General features: G+C 50.2%; 2 protein-coding genes across 5 annotated transcripts in view; both read right to left on the bottom strand.

The window, feature by feature from the left end:
* MCF2 (MCF.2 cell line derived transforming sequence) overlaps positions 1-9307 on the bottom strand; it is a 60965-nt gene extending 51658 nt beyond the window's left edge. The window contains exon 1 of the mRNA XM_075106736.1: positions 9140-9307. Within this exon, the coding sequence (XP_074962837.1) occupies positions 9140-9263 (124 nt within the window). The 5' untranslated portion in view covers positions 9264-9307. The remainder of the gene's footprint in view (positions 1-9139) is intronic.
* A 4675-nt stretch (positions 9308-13982) lies between these two features.
* Positions 13983-17957, bottom strand: part of ATP11C (ATPase phospholipid transporting 11C (ATP11C blood group)) — a 59073-nt gene continuing 55098 nt past the window's right edge. For 3 of the 4 annotated variants that reach the window (XM_075106733.1, XM_075106731.1, XM_075106732.1), the window contains one exon: positions 13983-17516. Coding sequence is in view for 2 of the 4 variants with exons in the window: in XM_075106731.1 (XP_074962832.1) it covers positions 17400-17516 (117 nt within the window). In the remaining 2 variants the exon portion in view is untranslated. The remainder of the gene's footprint in view (positions 17517-17957) is intronic. The other variant, XM_075106735.1, reaches the window with a different exon arrangement.

Here is a 17957-nt window from a genome sequence, read left to right as displayed (position 1 = left end):
TTACACAGTCCAGAACATTTTGCTGGGTCCTTTTCATAGGACCATATCTCAAGGCCATTGCGTAGACAGCAGTTGTAAGAATGATGCTTATTGTTACAGATCTTCCCTTTTGAGGCGATTCAAGCACAGCGGGACTTTCACATACGGTGGAGGTCTGCAGTGACATTCAGAGAGAGGACAGCTACAGTCTGAGTCCAAATTCCTCTCGTAAAACTCTGAAGTGCTTTGCTCTTTGGTAACTATTATTTTTTTTCTTTTCCAGACTTCGCAGGCCCACAGCATCTGCCGACAGCAGCTGTGTAATGCATCTGCCAAGCTCACGTAACAGCACCTTACACTTCACAACACTGACCGACTATTGTTTGCAACTATAAAATCCATTTGGAGATGGCTTTGTTGTGAATGAAGAATAGCAGCTTTTCATGTGAGGGTTGCTGCTGTAGTCTAGGTAACAAAACTGAAGTAAATCAAATGAAAAGGGTTGAGCTTCTCCATGATCTGCTTCTTCTCAGCTGTTCGTCCATTTGGACGTCTATATCCAATGAAGCAGTGTCAAGGCAACCTGCAAATCAGCACATTTGTAACCTATTTCCATTTTCCTCGGTGACTTTTGGGGCTAACCAGGGTCAGCCAGCGTCTGTCTCGGGTGTCCCACCACAGGAAAGCCCACCTGCCTCCAAAAGTTCCTTTGAGGCGAACGACACCGGTAACGCAGACCTATGTAAACCGTAGGCGTTTGCAGGAAGGGCTGGTGCTCGGGGAGTTTCAACGAGCAGGGTTTCTCCCAGCTGCCACGGACGCTCCTGCCGCAGCCAGCGTCAGCGCGAGCCTCCCAGAACAGCTGACGGAGCACAAGCTAGGCTGGGCATGAGGTTTAAGCCATCCCGGTCTCATCTGCTTTGCGCAGGAGTGGGAACAGGAATCCCTTAGAGTATAGTGCCCCAACCACGAACCCTGTGCAATGCAGAGAGCGGTCCTTTCTGCTTCTCTGGCTGAAGTTGCTCTGCTTTGTAAAATTAAATATTCACTGAGGCAAAAAACTGAAACACAGTCCTGTATCTGAGGAGAAAGATCAATGCACCACCCTGCAATCTCTCCCCCGAACTCAGTCCAGACTGCTATACCCACTCAAAACGCTCAAAAGGAGGGACCCTGCAGCCCATCGCTCGGGGCACTCACATTGGATAAGGGGAACAGTTTCACCTGAAAATTATCTGCAAAAGGTGAAGAGCTCCTCCAGGAAGAATGACAGAAATTCATCCCACAGTAGCGGTCGGGGCCACAGCTTGCTGCAAGAAACCTGAGTCTCCATCGCCCCAGTGCTCATCCTGGCCGGTGAGCGGCTGAGCCTCACCCTGCTCTCTCACTGAGCAATTTCAAAAGACTTTGGATTCAATCCAGTACACAACAAGAAACATCGCCATTCTCCCTATCAGTACACCATGTCCAGAAAGCAAGACAGAGGGAGTTATTAGAGAAAAAAATATTATTTCATACTGTCTGCAAACTGCTCTACTGTGAATGGCACGCTTGCATGAGGTCTACACAAAGCCTGTCCAACAGCATGGTGCCCAGTGACAGAGTGCTCATCCCTGGCTGCAGGGAGGGTGTGGGGTGGAGCACGGAGGCACGCAGGCAGCCGCCGTTACTGCCCAGGCACCACTTCACCCAGTATCTTCCTAGGGACCGTGCCCCACCTGCACAGCCTCCAAGCGGTGGCTTCCCCAACAAGCTTATACCTGGAGCAGGATCCTAATTTCCACATCACCGGATCCACCCTCCCGCATCTCCATCCTGCTCCGTACCTGCCCAGGGAACAGGATACGACGCCACATACGCGCAGAGCACGTGTTTACACAGCGTTCATGGGAACCGGAGCCAGGAGGGGCTGGCGGCTGCCCAGGTGGCACAATGCTGATCAAGATACCGTGCTGAACCGCACGTTTATTAGAGAACATTTAACAGAGAATAGGCCATTGTGCTCCTCCACAAGGCCTCCTGTATTCACCAGAAGCTTATTTATAGGACCTGGTCTGAGCAGAGGACTGACAGCCAAGGTCCTGAGGCTGCTTCCTGGCTTTGAGACTAAACTCTTTGGTAGCCGGAAGCAAATCGTGTCACCCGTGGCTTCAGTTCCTCATCTGCAAATGGGAACAGGCAAAACTACCAGCACAACAAGAAGTTAGTAAAGGGCCATTAGCATGTCTGGCAACAAGGGCAGAAAAGACCCCTGCAGCCCCCATGCGTCAGGGCGATGTAGGTGTTCATGTCTGTATGGGTTGTGTGAGAGCTGGCTTCAGAGGGCGAGTGTTAAAAACCCCACCAGACTAACCATTGGCGTTGGACTAACCTGGACAGCTGGGTAAGAAAAGATATCCACAACCCACAGGACTGGTTTCTGAATCCACCAAAAATCCAGAACATCTCGGGATCGGACATGAAGTCCACCAGCCAGGACTTGGTGACTTCCTCCCTGAAGACCTGATGCAAAGGATCATTTTCCCCTGCAAGCGGGTTTGCAGCATGCTGGCTCGCAGGGTCTTGCAGGTCTAAAGATCTAAAGATCCACAGGGCAGAGAAGCAGAGGGGCCTGCTAATAAGAGACATTTCTACTTGGTTCCACCAAAGTCATTCAGAGCTGCAGAGCACGTTGGGGTTAGCAGCCCTACGCTGCAATTACACATTTATAGCTGAGGTAACAGCCTGGCCACAGATTTAGACATGTGGGGACCTTCCCCCCATGTGATGAATACCCTGCAATAAAGCATAGCCTGTGTGAAAAATTCCCTTCCCTCCACACCCCAGAACTTCAGCTGATAAAGAAACTTAGAGACTTGATAGTGCAAAGTGCAAAACCTGCTGTGGTCCTCTTCAGCATTTGCAAGTGATCTCAGGTATGCTGCGGAAGCTATATATGTAATCATTAGTAATTTCTAACAGCAGCGCTGAGCTGCACACAGCCTCACATGCACCAAAACCACGTTCAGCTGCTCATGCATCTTGCCCCGACACACATACGCTCTTGTAGAAGCGGTTCCAGTGCAGTTGCTGGCAATACCTATTGCAAAGGTGAGGCACTGTTGCTGTCCAGGGGAGCCACGCAGAGCAAACTCACATTCAGTCACCTCAGTCGTAGAACAACAATTTCTGCTGCTGCACTAACACCTGGTGCATTCAACAGTTTGGAATTCCAGGTGGTGTAGCCATCCCCTGTGCCAAGCAAGTGACACAAAAGAGTCCTTAAAATATTTATGGCGGAAGGCTTCAATACCCTCGACTGCGGCAAGCCCCTTTGTCCCCCCCGCCCACGGGGACAGCTCACACCTCGCTGCGGCTGGGGGCTGCAGGGGAGCATCTGCATCCCCCCGAGCCCTGCGCTCAGCCGGCAGGCACCTGCTTTGTACCGACAGCCAGTCGAAACCACGTTTTCATTTGGAGGGAAAGATCAGGAATTAGATTAGGTTTACAAATGCCTATTTTTCTGGAAGATGTGATGTATTGATACCGAGGAGGATGACGGGGCTCCTCGGATGGTTCTGTCAATAGCCTGATGACAAACCTCCACCTGCCACATGAGAATCTCTCAGTAAATCCTCGACTCGGCAGAGGCGCTTGCAAAACACACTTCTACAGGGTGGCTGAGCTGCCGCTTCAAACGTTTCCCAGGAAGAGCATCGGCACAATACGGGGAACAGGGATGGCAGAGCCACAGGAAGAGCTGCACCCCAGGAACATGGTGGGAGCCGTGGATGGACAGGGTGTACTTAGAGGGAGCCGGTGGTTCTGGTGCCGGCAGCACGCCCTGGTCCCCAGGCTACAGGTGGCAGCAGGGCCACCCCAGGAGCTGCCAGGAGCCCAGCGATGCTGACAGCCAGGCATGGGTGGCTCTCGGAGAGCTCGCTACAGAGGCAGGTCAGCAGCAAAACGCCTCTGTCAGAGCCAGACAGGACAGATGCACAGCAACAGCCATGACACCACCGTTTCAAAGGGACTCGGCCCCTGCAAAGCCATGCCCTGCGCAGGACAGCCGCCGGCACCAGCTCCCCGGTACAGCCACCACCCTCCACAGCCATGTGGGCACAAATTCAGACCCCTCTTCCCAAATCACCACAGTAACTGTCCATATGTGAGCATGCCCCAGCGAAAATCATGATTTACACTTCACCATGAGCATCAGTTCATGTCACAGATGGGAAACTGAGGCAGTCGTGTCAAGCAGAAACACATCAAAAATAGCCAGGGATGCAAAAAAGGCCGTGGAAAGCCCCGGGAGGGTTAGCCCATCACTAGCCATGACAGGTTGGCCACCATGCCAGGTTCAAGGACTCTTTAAATTATCCTTTGTTAGGCTGGGGAGGATTTTTTAAGGAAAGGCTCACTCTCTTTGTAAGCTCTTTCTTTTACTTCTCCCCAAGCACCCGCTCCAGTGCAGCGTAGGAAGCAGGATACAGCACCAGATGGTCCTCTCTTCTGACCCAGTGGCTCAGCTTCTCCGCTGAGGCCTTCTGGGGCTTATCTGCGGTCGATGCTTCAGCACAGACACACATCCCCATCACCCAAACCTGGGAATATGCTTGGCTAAGGAATCTTACAGCAAAAAAAAAAAAAAGAAAGTGAAGCTTCTGAAAAACTAGAATGACCTTTACGAAAGGCTTAGATTTATATACACTGAGGATAAGAGTAAAAATGCCAAAGAAAATGCTGTGAAAGAAAAAAAAAAGATAAGAAATAGGAAGAAAACGTTAACACAGCACAGTCCAGGCTCGTGGACCATCACCCATGCAGTGTGCCCGTCCCATGGAGGAACGTCCTTTCGGGACCAGCTGAATCATCACCTTACAATAGTGCAGCCGCAGAGGGATCGGATGGCAGCGTGTTGAGGCGTGCGCACAGCAACCCTGAATCAGGCCCTGCGGCCGAGCCTACGAGCCGTGGGACAGGAGCCTCTCACGCCCGGGCATCCCTTCAGCAACCACTGGAGGGGAAACATTGGCTGTGGCAGAGCAGGAGCACGCAGGGCACCGGCACAGCTCAGCTGCGGTCGCTCACTGACACACAAAACGTCGTTCCTGCTGACTGCTGCCAGAAGGCAAAGGCGCAGCCAGCTAAGGATCCCACGTTCGTGGGGAACATCATCCTCCGATATGATTTGGGGAGCTGGAGTGAGCAGAACGGTCCCCGGGAGCCAGGGCTGAGCCATGCTGCCAGCGGGGAAGAGTATGCTTAGTGGAGGTTAAAAGGTCCAGGGGAGTCCCTGTGTGCTTGGGACCACAGCGTTTGGGGGGGCAAGAGAGAGTCTCTTCCAATTCAGATTTAACAGCTGGCAAGCAGTGGAAGCTTTGCTCAGAAAAGCTGAACCAAAGGTAAACTAAATGGCAATGAGGCTTACATGTTATCTCCTGTTATTGCTGTGGCTAATCTGCTGATGTGAGGGAACAAAATACTTTGATGCTTTGATGTATTCACGTCCAATCAGAAAAAACTATCTTCCCACATCACCCCAAACTAAGCAAAAATTGGGAAAGAGAAAAGCCAGCTCAACTATACATGAATTTACATCTATTGCAAGAAATGTAACAAAGTTTCTCAACACCCACCCTCGTGGATTCAAACTCAGCGTGGGAGTTGAGAAAATCTAGTTTCTTGCATTTCTAATACTTAGGAGCTTCAGTGTACTTTTAGTTTTCTTCTATTCCCAACCCTAGTCGCTCCTCCCTTACAGGAGACTCAGGAAAGAGCCCGCAGGTGTTTGCACACCAGCACCGGGGTGCGTTTGCCAGCTGTGCAGGGGAAGGTGTGTTTCGCATCTGCCACCTGTATGCACCTTCCCAGCCAACACCATCAGCCTCCAAAATGGAGCCCATTCAGCACTAAAGACTTCCAAAGCTAAATGAAAACATACACACATCAATAACTTTCCCATCATCATTCAATGCCACGCAAGCACCGCTTTTTCCAAGCCAAATTCCAGCTCTGTGCACAAAGTAACTCTTGGGAGATGTAATAGCAGTAAATCCTCGGGCCCCGTTACCTGCCTGGGAACCTGGAATTAAGTTCACTGAAGTTACTGGAACAATGTATTTGCTTTCAGAGCCCATATAGCCAGGAAACTAAATCGTACAGCTGGGTTCCCGTGATGGCATCACCTGGAAACTCCACTGCAAAATGAGGGAAACAAAACTATTTTCCTGCACTGAAAATGGAAACGCTCAATTCTGGCATTCTCCTGTTGAGCAAAAGCACGTCTCCAAATCCAGCTAACCGCTTTCCTGCGGCAGAAGGTGGTCAGTGGCATGGAAAGTGAAGGGTGGGGGAGGGTACTGCTGGCGCTCGCTGTCTGTCTCACACCACCCAGCCCTTGGACAGACACCCACGGAGCAGCAGGTGGATAATTGCACCATGCAGGCGGCTCAGCCAGTGCCGATTCCCAGGGAGCAACTCTGCCCCGGGAGCTGCCATCAGCTGGAGCTCCTGACGCAGCACCACTGTAAAACCAAGTCTAGCATCGCCTGGGAGAAAAAGGGATTCAGAAGACAAGGCAGCCCCACCCAGCCACTTCCACCACAGCTCCTCGGGCTCCTGTTCCCCTGCCCTCAATTTTGCAATGGCCTTCAATTTTACTGTGGTAGGGAAGCTGTCAGATGGGGTGACTGAGGCTTTCGCAGCAGAGCAAGTTGAGGAGCGTGGGACCACCGCGTCACGAAGTTGCCCATTTGCAGGACGAGGCTGAGGACACTCGCTTGGTTTGTGGCTCTGGGATTTCCTTGCAAGTCTTACCTGCCAAAACCAGCTCTAACAAAAGACTCCTACCACAAACCTGAGCAGCGGCAATACCTGAGCTCTGAACTGCCCACCTCCAGGCACGGGGGAAAGCTCCAAGCATCTCCCAGTGTGGTGGCAAAGACAGAGCTTTGGAAGACTCTTTCTTTCCCCCACCATATTTTACACTTCGGTTCCCTCCCTCCCACACAGACCTGCTGTCACGTCACTTTTGTCCTGGTAAATGAATGATAAAGCATTAAACTGCAGTTGTAGCAAATGTGATGCAGGGAGAGGAAGCACATCCCACGTACTACTGGCTGCTCCCAGACTACTACTCCTCTGTGGCTCTCCCTAAGAGGTCTGGACCGACAGTGGCGCAGAGCTTTCGGAGGCTGCTGGCCCTGTACCCCTGCCTCTCACTGAGGGAGCCCAAGCCATTTTATAGATGAGAATGGCTGTAAAAGACTTGGGATTTATACGGGCTTATACCTCACTGTAAGGCAGGTATGGGGGAAACATCCCCTTCCACTAGAAATGACCATGTTTCCAGCACTGATGCGTGAAGGAAAATGGTTAAAATGTGGTCCCAGATCAGACCAAATGCTCGGAAATCAGCAGTGAGGAAAAAAACCTTCTGATTTATTTTTAATCTCATGATTTGGGGAACCTTACTCAACTTTGTCTCTTTTTCAATATCTCATTTTAAGAACGTACAGAGATGCCAAACCACATGCCCAGACCCCGCAGCTACAACCACACAAGCATGCCTTTGTGGAGATATTTTGATTTTGTATTAACATTATACAAAGGTCATCTGCCAAGAGCTGGTTAAAGCCAGGGCTCACTCTCATGAGAGACCCCCCGCCTGCTTTCACCGGTTTCTGTTACACCGCTCATAGAAACCGCTCACCATCTGCGTCCCCATGCCTGTGTCACCCGGTTCCTGTTCAAGCAGCGTGGGTGTTTCATCGCCGGCACCAGCGCAAAGAGGATCAGACTTCTTTTTTAATCACATCCGTTCAAGTAGCATCCTTTGCTAACTGGCCACGACCACCCCTTCTTACATTTTCCTACCCTATTGCCAGGGTGCGGGCATGGGTACGGCGGGCAGGACCGCCCACAGCAGAGCAGAAGGTGCTGCGGTGGGCATCATCCCAGAAGGGTATGTACACACACATCTCTTGAGGGGCAGGTGAAGTTCTCACCTGTGCCTTAACCCCCTCCATAAATTCCGCCTGCCCCTAAATTGCACTTTGCAAAGAGATCAAGGAAGCTGGAATTAAACTGGAAGCTTTTTTTGGGGTCAGTGTGTCTTTTTTGTGCCTGGCACGGCTCCAAGCGCACTGCCAACTGTGAACAAATAAGGAATGATGAGTGTCGGCGTCTCCTGACACCATATGACACCTCTAGCGAGGATGGAGTCACCCAGGATGCCACTACCTTTCCTGACTTACGAAAGACCTCTCTGTCCTCCCCACAAGAAAACAAAATAACAAAAAAGCAAGGGCTTCAAAAAGTTTGTGAGCAGATCAGTGTCCCTCAAAGGAAAGGCAGTTGAAGCCCCAGAGCAGCTCACAGCCCGCGGGTAAGGGATCAGATTGCATTTACTTCTCGCATTAAGGGTGTGCAGCCATACAACAACAGCAACATCATTACAACCCTGTGCGCTCCCCAACGCAGCGTTAAACGCAGGTTTAAGTGGTGTTTAAAGACCAAGGAATGAGGGAGGGAAGAGGGGCTGTCTAACAGAGGCACATGCTTTATATGCATCTACTGCTTTTCTACTTCGGAAACTGGGAAAGGGCACACATCATGGTCATCAGGCTAAGTTGCAACTTCCCAGAGAAGACTTCTTTACTTTTGGTCGTGGGATATCTGGGAAGGGGACTAGCTCTGGCAAACATCCTTCTGCTCACCAAAAACAATCTCTTTGCTTCAAAATGCATTTTGAGCGATACATTCCAGTAATAAGAAAGACAGGTCAGCAGCCCAGTGTGAAACTGCTTCTCCTTAAAAAACGAGGCCATTCTACACAGATCCGATCACGCAACCCACCAAAACCGGTAACACCCAGAGCCCTCAACAGCCCTCGTGCAACAAGCCCTCCCGGAGGCTTCCTCGGCACCCCGGCCCCGCTCCGCCGCCGGCACCCGGGCCGTGCCCGGTGGGGGGCCGGGCACCGGGGGCGCCCGCACCGCCGCTGCCACTGCCGGGAGCGCGGGGCGAGCGGGAGCCTGGCTCCTCCGGCGGGGGAGCAGCGGTGTCCAGGGCGAGCCCCTCGCCCCGCCGGCGCCCCCGCCGCCCCGGGCACCCGCGACCCCCGCGCCAGACCGAGAGCCGCGCCGGCCCCGCGGGGTCCGGCAGCCCCGGGACTCACCGGCGGCGGCGGCGGCCTCCAGCAGCGCGGCGGCCCGCAGCAGGCAGTAGTAGCGCTCCATCTCCCCGGCCGAGGTGCCCCCCGGCGGGGGGCCGGCCGGCGCCGGGGCCGGGGCCAGGGCCATGCCCCCCGGCAGCGCTCCGCCGCCGGCAGCGCTCCGCCGCCCCGGGCCCGAGCGGCCGCCCGGGCGGGGCCGGGGGAAGCGGCGGCCGCCTCCGCCCGCCCCCCGCACCGCCCCGCCGCCTCCCGCCCCCAGCGACCTCCGCTTTTTGTCTCTTCTGCTTTTTCCCCCCTCTTTTTCACCTCCCCTCCCTTTCCCCCTTTTTTCCCTCTTTCCCTTTCTTTTTTTAAATCCACTGCTACTCTCCCCCGTCCCCCGGCACGCCGCCCTGCAGCCGGAGCCGCTCCCCGCTTTAGCGCCTACAGCACGTCGCTAAGAGAAAACCAAAAAAGTCTTTTCATCCTCTGCAAGCAGCATTCCAGCAAATTCCTTGAACAATATATGAGAACTACATTAAGCCGTGCTATAGCCAAAGCCGGCCAGAGCTCTAAGCACACCACTGGCCTGACCCATCCACCTCAGTTTCCCCGATGCCGAGGTTCAAATGATGCCAGCTCATTCTCCACAGGAGCCTGAGCTGCCCAGAAAGGCAGCACAGAGAAGTGGATGTTCCTGTTTTACCAAAACAACCTTTTAATTATGCTCCTTGCTATAATAGCAGCCTTTTTCCAACACTTCAGCAGTCAGGGCTATTAATTTAGGACCCAAGGTCTAACAATGGCAGTATGAAAAACATCATCTTTTAGTAGACCGTGTCCCTTCTTACACTGATACAGATTTTTTCAAGGAAAAATTACCCGTTCAGTCAGTGCTCCCTGTTCGTAACACAGCAGATCCTCACTAACTTAACTGTTCAAATGCAGAGTTTTCTGTCTGGTCGTAAAGCACGTCTTGTGTGACAGGGAGAGCTCATGCGCAGTTACTCATCAAAAAATCCAGCTCAGGTACACAGCAGTAAAACGCGGTTATAAAATTGCCATACGCAAGGCTACAAGCATGGGAAGACAGCCGTGGTGCATTCCTTCTGTATTCTTATTGCAGGAGCACTGTTATCCCTGAACTGCAACAGCTCATGCAGAAACAAGGCCCATCCAAGTGCTCAGAGTCTCCTTTTTGCTCTACCACTGCGCAGAGGATGCCCTGCTGTAGCTGGGACTGGCCACCACTGAGTGATACATACCCACTTTAACACTGGCTTCTGGAAAAAAAAAGCTAGCCAGTAGAAGATATAGCTGCGGTATCCCTAAGGTTTGGCAATCAATACATTTCTTGCTCTGTGAACAGAAGACAAAATGATTAAGACTGGATGTGGATCGGGTGTTTGCGGCCAGCGCGCCCTGCCCGAGCCCCAGGTGGGCTAGGCTGGGCCATGGGGGCAGATGCCGGTGGGAATCCTGCACAGCCCAAAGCTGCACCTCCTCCCACCGATTCAGCTGGCGCAGGACAACAGCAGCTGGCTCGCAGCGTGGAAAAGCTGTGTTTGCTCAAACTGACGGATAATCGGTCACAGCTTTCCCTTACAGACCTGTATGGCCACAAAGATTCTTGTTTTGGAAGCCTGGCTGCTCACAGCCCCTCCTTTCAGGCATTTCGCGATAAATGCCCAGCTCTTGCAGCAACGCCTTCAGCAGAGGCACCGTCCGGCTGCTCCTGTTTTTACCCTGGCAGAAGCTGCTTGGTGTGTCTGCCTCCTCCAGAGATGAGCACTACTCTCTGCCTGCCCAAGGAACGATAAGCTGAGATAGAGGGAACAAGGAGATGGATAAAAAGGAAACAACAACAGCCAGAAACATGGGTCTTTCTTTTTCAAGGATTTCCCACCCGGGCCCCGTAACAACATTCAGTGCCCTGAGAGTGGCACGTTTATGTCTGTGTGAGAAGGGAAAGAGCCCTTTCACAGAGCTGGGGAAAATCTTGCCAGCACCTCTGTTTGCAGAGTTCTATTTCACGTGCGTGCAATTCCTTACCCTTAAATCTTAGGGAGAAGGTTTAAGGAGAATTCCTACTAATTTCATTAATTCCAGATCAGAAGCTGGAAAAAAAAAGTCTCAAACAAAATTCAAAACACCCCCTTTGTTGGTTTTTTTTTTTTCACATAAAGGCTAGAAGTTTTTATTGGGTCTGGCTCCTTGTTTGGAATTAGAAATCACCCTTCAAAAATAGCTGTTTAGTCAAACAGGAATGCTGCACTTCAGGCAACCACAGTCATCTGAGGCCTCACAGTGATGCGATCTCCTTTTGAGACTGATCTGAATAATCCTAGAATCATGAATCATTAAGGTTAGAAAAGACCTCCAGGATCATCAAGTTCGACCACCAAATCATATCAGCTATTTCTCCCCAGCATATATTTTTATTATCATTTGGAGAAAACATAGGTTTCATATCAGCAACTTCCCAAAGCTGCTGCTTTCATACTTCATTGTGGGACTGTGCAGAAAGCAAGGGCCAAGCAGTGAGTGGCTACTGCTGCTCCATCCCCACCACATCGCAGGAGGTATCGCTCGGTTAGAGGCTTCTGAAAGTGTCTTGATAAACACCTGTCTGTCACCACCAGCTCAGCCCATCGCATCTCCTGGTGTCCCCTTCAGAAACACCCTTCCTTTGACAGTTGCTAGGGAAAAGAGTTTCTGGTTAAATAGAGCAATTTAATTTGTCACCCTCAATTCAGCCCTCTGTCGCAGCTCTCACACACAGATCTGCAGGTGCCAGATAACTTCTCCAAGATACAGCCCAGCTCTCATCGCTCCAGGGCTCAGCTGTTGCCGTGTTTTTCCCTGGCTTGCCCAGATCCCATTTTTCCTGCTACACCACCTGGAAGGCTGCTGCAACCACCTTTGCCCCACTCCATCACGGTTGCCCCATCAGCTTTTGCAGGCACTTCCTCCACTGACCCTCTCCTCACCTGTATCTCTGTTTCGTGACCCCTGCTTAGACCCCGAGCCCCAGCTGCGACGAGGAGCAGCCACTTGGTCTTTCGTACCCAAACTCCAAGGGGCAAAACGAGACAGAAGGGCTTTAACTTTTTTTAGCGCGGTGCTGGGAACTGGAAAAACAGAGCTGGCTAAATGTGGTTTGGAGCCAAACTGATGTCGAAGGGAATTGCTCACCTCTGGAACAAGCATAGCGACATCAAAGTACTTGTGCCAAAGAGTAATTAAGCTCTGGTTGGTTTCCATACACAGGGTTTTAGGAGGATTTCGTATGCACGAGGCAGCATCGCCCCCGAACCTGGGGTGTTGGCCGGCGTGGGCCCTCTCCAGCCTGGTCCGGGAGGAGCAGAGGCTGCACAGCCCAGCAGAAATCCTGGCTACACGGAAGCCAGTTAAGCACTGATCTCGCCAGGACCAGGATTTTATGTCACCTGCTGTGGCGATGTGAAAAAGGTCTCCACTCCACTTTCCCACTCTCACTTTTTCTCTGCATCAGTCAGACCTGCCTTATTTATTGTTACAACCCCTGGTTTTGGAAGGGAACACGCACGCAGGTGCATCACACGCCCTTTCTCCAGGCCACAGCGTATTTTCCAGCTGAGCAGGTTATCCCCAGACATGTGAAGGTTTAAGAAGCCAACCCCAATCCCAGCAGCGAGGACGATGTGGATGCATCTCCTTCTGCAAGGGCTGCAGGGGAACAGGGAGGGACGGGGACACCGTGGCACCTCTGCGTGCCAAGAGGCCTCACACGCCAACAGCCTGACCTTTAAAAAAATTGCTGTCCTTGTTAAAAATCACCTTACAAAATGACATTGCTTCTCCCTTCCAATATGAAGGGTTACACAAGTGTTTTAAATGCTAATTTAGCACTTTCTGAAACAACTTCATGACCCACAGCCACCTCCCATCGCTTATGTCTACTACTTCTGTCCTGTCAGCCCAGGTAGCCAGCTCGGAGTAAAATCCTTTCCAGCTCTTCAGATGATTTTCACTATCACTCATTCGGGCTATTAAGATTCTCAATGCGTGTATCTGGTTTCCAATAGTACAAGCTGCTTCTTAAAGGTTATAGTTTGTTTTAAATAGCACAGCCATCTGTCCTCCACTGGCTGATGGGAGCTGAAGAAATCAAAGCAGCCAAAACAGAATTTTTCAAACTGTCAGTTTTTCATTACAAACATTTTGGTTTGAATCAGATCCATGTCAAAAGAAAAAAAATCTATATATTTTTCTTGTGTATTGTACAAACATTGTGATTCTTGCTTTAACAATGCAAATACCTGGCCCGGACTTCACCAGCTCCAGGCGCTTTACACACCACAGAACAATTCTCATTTGTGTGCTTCTAGTCTTTGAACTGAAAAAAATACTTATTACGGGGAGCCACGACACATGGAACCAACACACTGCATTATGGAAAAGTCTCCATGCACATATGGAAGTCGGGCACATGGACCTGCATTTCTTTTCCCCAATTCCTAAATATCAGCTAAAGCTCAGAGTCCAACACCTCTACAAAGTTAGATCAATCTATTCACTTGATTCACAGGACTTAATTTCTTAATTTGACAGATTATTTTTCAGGGAAATGGGTTTAGAGCACATAGGCCAGCCATGTGCAGCAGCTGTTACCAGCAGAATCGCTAATACCTTGCTGGAAAACTAAAAAGAAGCAAGCAGTGTTTCCTTCCAACGCTGCTCCACATCAGAGAACAGCGTATGGCCTTGGTGGCATCACCTACCCCCCAGCAAAAATGCCGACGGTCCCCCTCGTACTGCCTTGTAAAAGCCTGCGTTGTGAACTATCGCCCAGGAGCGCCCGAGGAGACGAGAGAGACAGCAAATATATATTAATCAGAACAACATACCAAAGTTTATTGATTACTTCAAACAAAAGTTTCCGTAATGAAAAAAGAGCAAGTTGCATTCATAAAAGGTAACATTCACATTCAATTTCCCTTATATAAAGCAACATAAATGTATAAAATCGCATTTAAGTGGAAAAAATGTAAGGTTGCAGTCCTCTTTTTTTTTTTTTTTTTGTAAGAAGCTGAAAATGTATCTCCTCATTGCCTGTAGATAATTTACACTTCCTGTATACTACATGGTTTTTTAAAAAAATCCACACCTGGGAAATTGGATAAATGGTGCAGTAGTAGGTAAGTTTTTCAACGGCATGGATACAAATTCAATTTTAAGCTTTTATGCAATTCCAAGTAATTTATAATATTCTCATAACGATTAAGATTAGTTTTTGAAAAGTAGCTATGACTACACCAAGTTCTTCCGTTATCACATACCAGTTTTAGAGGGAATCTTAATTACTTTTCTTATCTTTCAGTGTCACTAGTCAGTGATTAAACTTCAATGATTATGAAAAAAACCCGAGCCTTTTTTCCTTCAAGTTTTTCCACCAGTAAGCCTGTACTGACCTTTCAGCTCGCTGAGGAGCGCTGTAGCGGTGCAGCAGGTATTACAGTACATGAACAACAATCAGAGCATCACTGCCAGCCTACTGCCACTTCGGCATCCTGCTGGCTGATACCTTACATGTATTATCGCCACTTTTTCTTCCCTTCTCTAACCCCAAAAGGGGTCTCCTGTTTCCCCCGATTTCACAAGCCACCCACAGCAACAGGAATTTCGCTTCTGCTATTGCTGAATGACGAGGATCAGCTCTTCAGCAGGTCCAGCTACCCTGGCATCCCCACACTACACCAGTGCACTAGCTGAAGATCCAAGCCCAAGAAAACCCACATTTTCCCAAAAGAGCTGCTCTTAAAGACATTTTCACATTAATTCCAGCCCGCCTGTCAGCACACACGCCTTGGATTTGAACAGACAGCTGTTGCGATGGTTTGCTCCATCCTGAGACTTGGGAAGAGAAAGATTTGGTTCTCGGAAGGTTCCATCTTAAAACAGACTGTAGAAATTAGCCCATTTAAGTGGCTTTATTCAGACAGTTCACGCATCGCACATACGTGGCAAGCTTCGCTCTGTTCCCACTAACATCACCAGCAAAACCCCCAGCTGAATTTCACAGGAACAGACTCGGAACCTAGGAGCAGGGTACAACACAAACGGAGAAGCAAGGGGTCAGGCTTGGGACCACTGGGGCTTGGAATGGTTCTGAATCGCAGGAATTAGGCATGTCAGCGCCCACATTTTAAAGGTTATGTAAACACAAGTCAGAAACTGTATATTTAAGGAGAAAGGTTAGATTTGGCATATAGAGCGTATTTTCGTTGTATTCGTCGCATACTTGATCTGTAGGCACCACATTTTAGCAAGAAAAGTTGAGAATAGGACAAAGTCTGCAAGTTGAATTCTAGGTCTGTGAAATGAGCTAGAAAAAGGGAAAAAACAGAAGGGAAAAAAGAAAAAAGCTTCGCCTGTGGGACACATGCTGGAAGTGCAGCTCCTCGCTTCATGCAGCAAGGAGTCGTGCCGCGGTCGCTAACGCAGTGCTAGCAAACACCACTTGCGTTGAGGCCAGTGCAGTGGGTATAATACAGTGGTCCTGTCCGTCGGTGCCCTCCGAAGCTGGGTGACGTGAGAGCAGCCACCAGCCACAGGGACTGTGTGCAGCCCTCTTCCACTCAGGTAAGGCCCACTGCAAAGGCCTTACGATGCACGCCAGCATTTGCCCGCAGATCTGCATCCTGCTTCCGCCGGAGTCAAAGGTGGACCTCGGCGGCGGCAGCCCGAGAGCAACAGTCAGTTGTTCCAAAAATTAATAGTCCATGGTTCAACAAAATTTGATGAAGGGAATATTCCATCTAGTCCCAAATTGTTGTTTCTTTGCATGTAAGTGACACAAAGCCTGAGAGAGCAGGAGCCAAACCCAGCTGCAGCGTAGAGCTTGTCACTTCTTAAACCAGAACCAAACGCTTCTCACAGAAGTTCCTCTGTGTCGCTCTGCAGAGGAGGGGGGATCTTCACACCAAACGCTGGGAGGCACACAGCATGCTCCATCACCCTTTATGACTTACTATAACAAAAAAGTTGGTTTTTCCACATATTAAGTATCAGACATTAAAAAAAAAATTGAGCATCAGGCATCTCACGTCTGCAGCGCACAGCCTAAAGAGAAAAGTTCCCACAACCATGATACAGGTAGATTTAAAAAAGAACATGCCAATTTAAAAACCAAATAAAGTATAAAATGAAATCAGGTTCGTGTATTCCTTTTATTTTTAAACTGGCTTCTTTTTTTCTTAGTGCAAATAACTCAAGATGCAGTTTTACATGCCTGCAGGTTTACAGGCACAGCCCGTGTCCCTGGGATCATCCAAGGACCGCGCTGTCACTCAGGCCTTTAAAGTGTTGAAGCAACTGCACGGTGCAGTAATGTAAGCACAACCACAGGAGCCCGGGCAAAATGGCTGAAAGTCTGGCACAGCCCAACTTTTGAGATTCTTTCCTCCCCACGAAAGCTTCCTTCCATCACAAACAGCCACAACAGGAGGGAAAAATGACCTTTTCTTCACCCTCCATCAGGAATATGCCCCTCAGCAAACTGGCCGTGGGAGGATGCCCAGGTGCTTCCCAGCGCCGTGGGGCTCCGCACGGACACCACTGCTGCGTAGGGACTGCAGACCGCTTCCTGCCGTACCCAGAGGAGGGACATGCAACCGTGGGCATTGCACCGCCGGCAAAGATTTCTCCCAAATTTTCAAGTACTTCTGCTGCGTGCATCTGGTAATCCATCGCTGGGAGGGGGCAGCCCCTGCCGAGGGGTCACAGCCCCAGCACCAGGAAAGATGCTCACAGGGCTGCATCCAGCTTCTGCGCGAAAGGAGCCAGCTTTTTCCCCATCGCCTTCGGGGAGCCGGAGGGGCTGGTTATTGGGTTTGAAGTCTGCGCTACTTCTTTGGTCAGGCAGAGCAAGAGGCTTAAGCAGCTCTCTGCTGCTCTCGGACAGATCTGCAGCGGGCAGAGGAAGCCCCCGTGTGAAACGGGGCTAGTGTTGCTCTCTTGCACTTCGATTCATGCTGTTTTGGATAAATTCCTAACGATGCTTTCTCAGCCTCCTACAACGTAGAATTTGGCAGACTTTTTTTCTCGGCGGGGAGGAGAGGCGTGGGGAGGGCGAGGAAGCCACAAGACCAAAGACAAACAGGTACCATGGGGCCACTGCCCTGGCTACTGCTTTATTAGCATGGCTGCTTACTGTACTTGGTAATATTAAAGAGAACTGTCAGGTTAAAAATCATGTTTTTTTCCTACAGCATGACAATACGCAGTGTTTGTGTGGAGCACTTTAAAGTATCCTGAGAGGATATCTTTCTGCCAAATTAGTAACAGCATCTTCAGTCTTCACATAACCATTCTCTATACGTTTGTATGAGACTAACATAGGCAGATCAAAGGGGCCAGTCTGCAAAAATCAGAAGGAAAACACACACGGTATTGCAATTGTTACACTCCCAAATTCTTAAACCTTTTTCTGTGTTATTTTTAGAAGAAAAATACTTAGAATTTTATAGGAGAAGAAGAATTATTAGACCACAATAAAAGTGCCAAATTTCATTCACAACCAAATAACAGGATGGCAAATCAACTTGCACAATCTGCAAAATGCTGTATAAAGACTAGAAGTGGTGTCTGCCCCGCTGTCCCCTGCGGTTCCCATACCGCCCCAGTCCTGCTGCCTCCCGCACCAGCATACGGTAGTGGAGAGCACCACCTAACGTCTGCAGGGAAGGAACGGCTGCTCGGCTTGCCGGCAATGCCCAGGCAAGCAGAAACCCGGATTTATGCCAGATACATTTGGAGCTCTGGCACGCCTGGCTGCTGGACCTGCCATTCTGATTAAACT

The sequence above is a fragment of the Phalacrocorax aristotelis genome, chromosome 11 (genome assembly GCF_949628215.1).
Source record: "Phalacrocorax aristotelis chromosome 11, bGulAri2.1, whole genome shotgun sequence".
Taxonomy (NCBI): Eukaryota; Metazoa; Chordata; class Aves; order Suliformes; family Phalacrocoracidae; genus Phalacrocorax; species Phalacrocorax aristotelis.
This window is presented reverse-complemented; position numbering and strand designations above follow the sequence as displayed.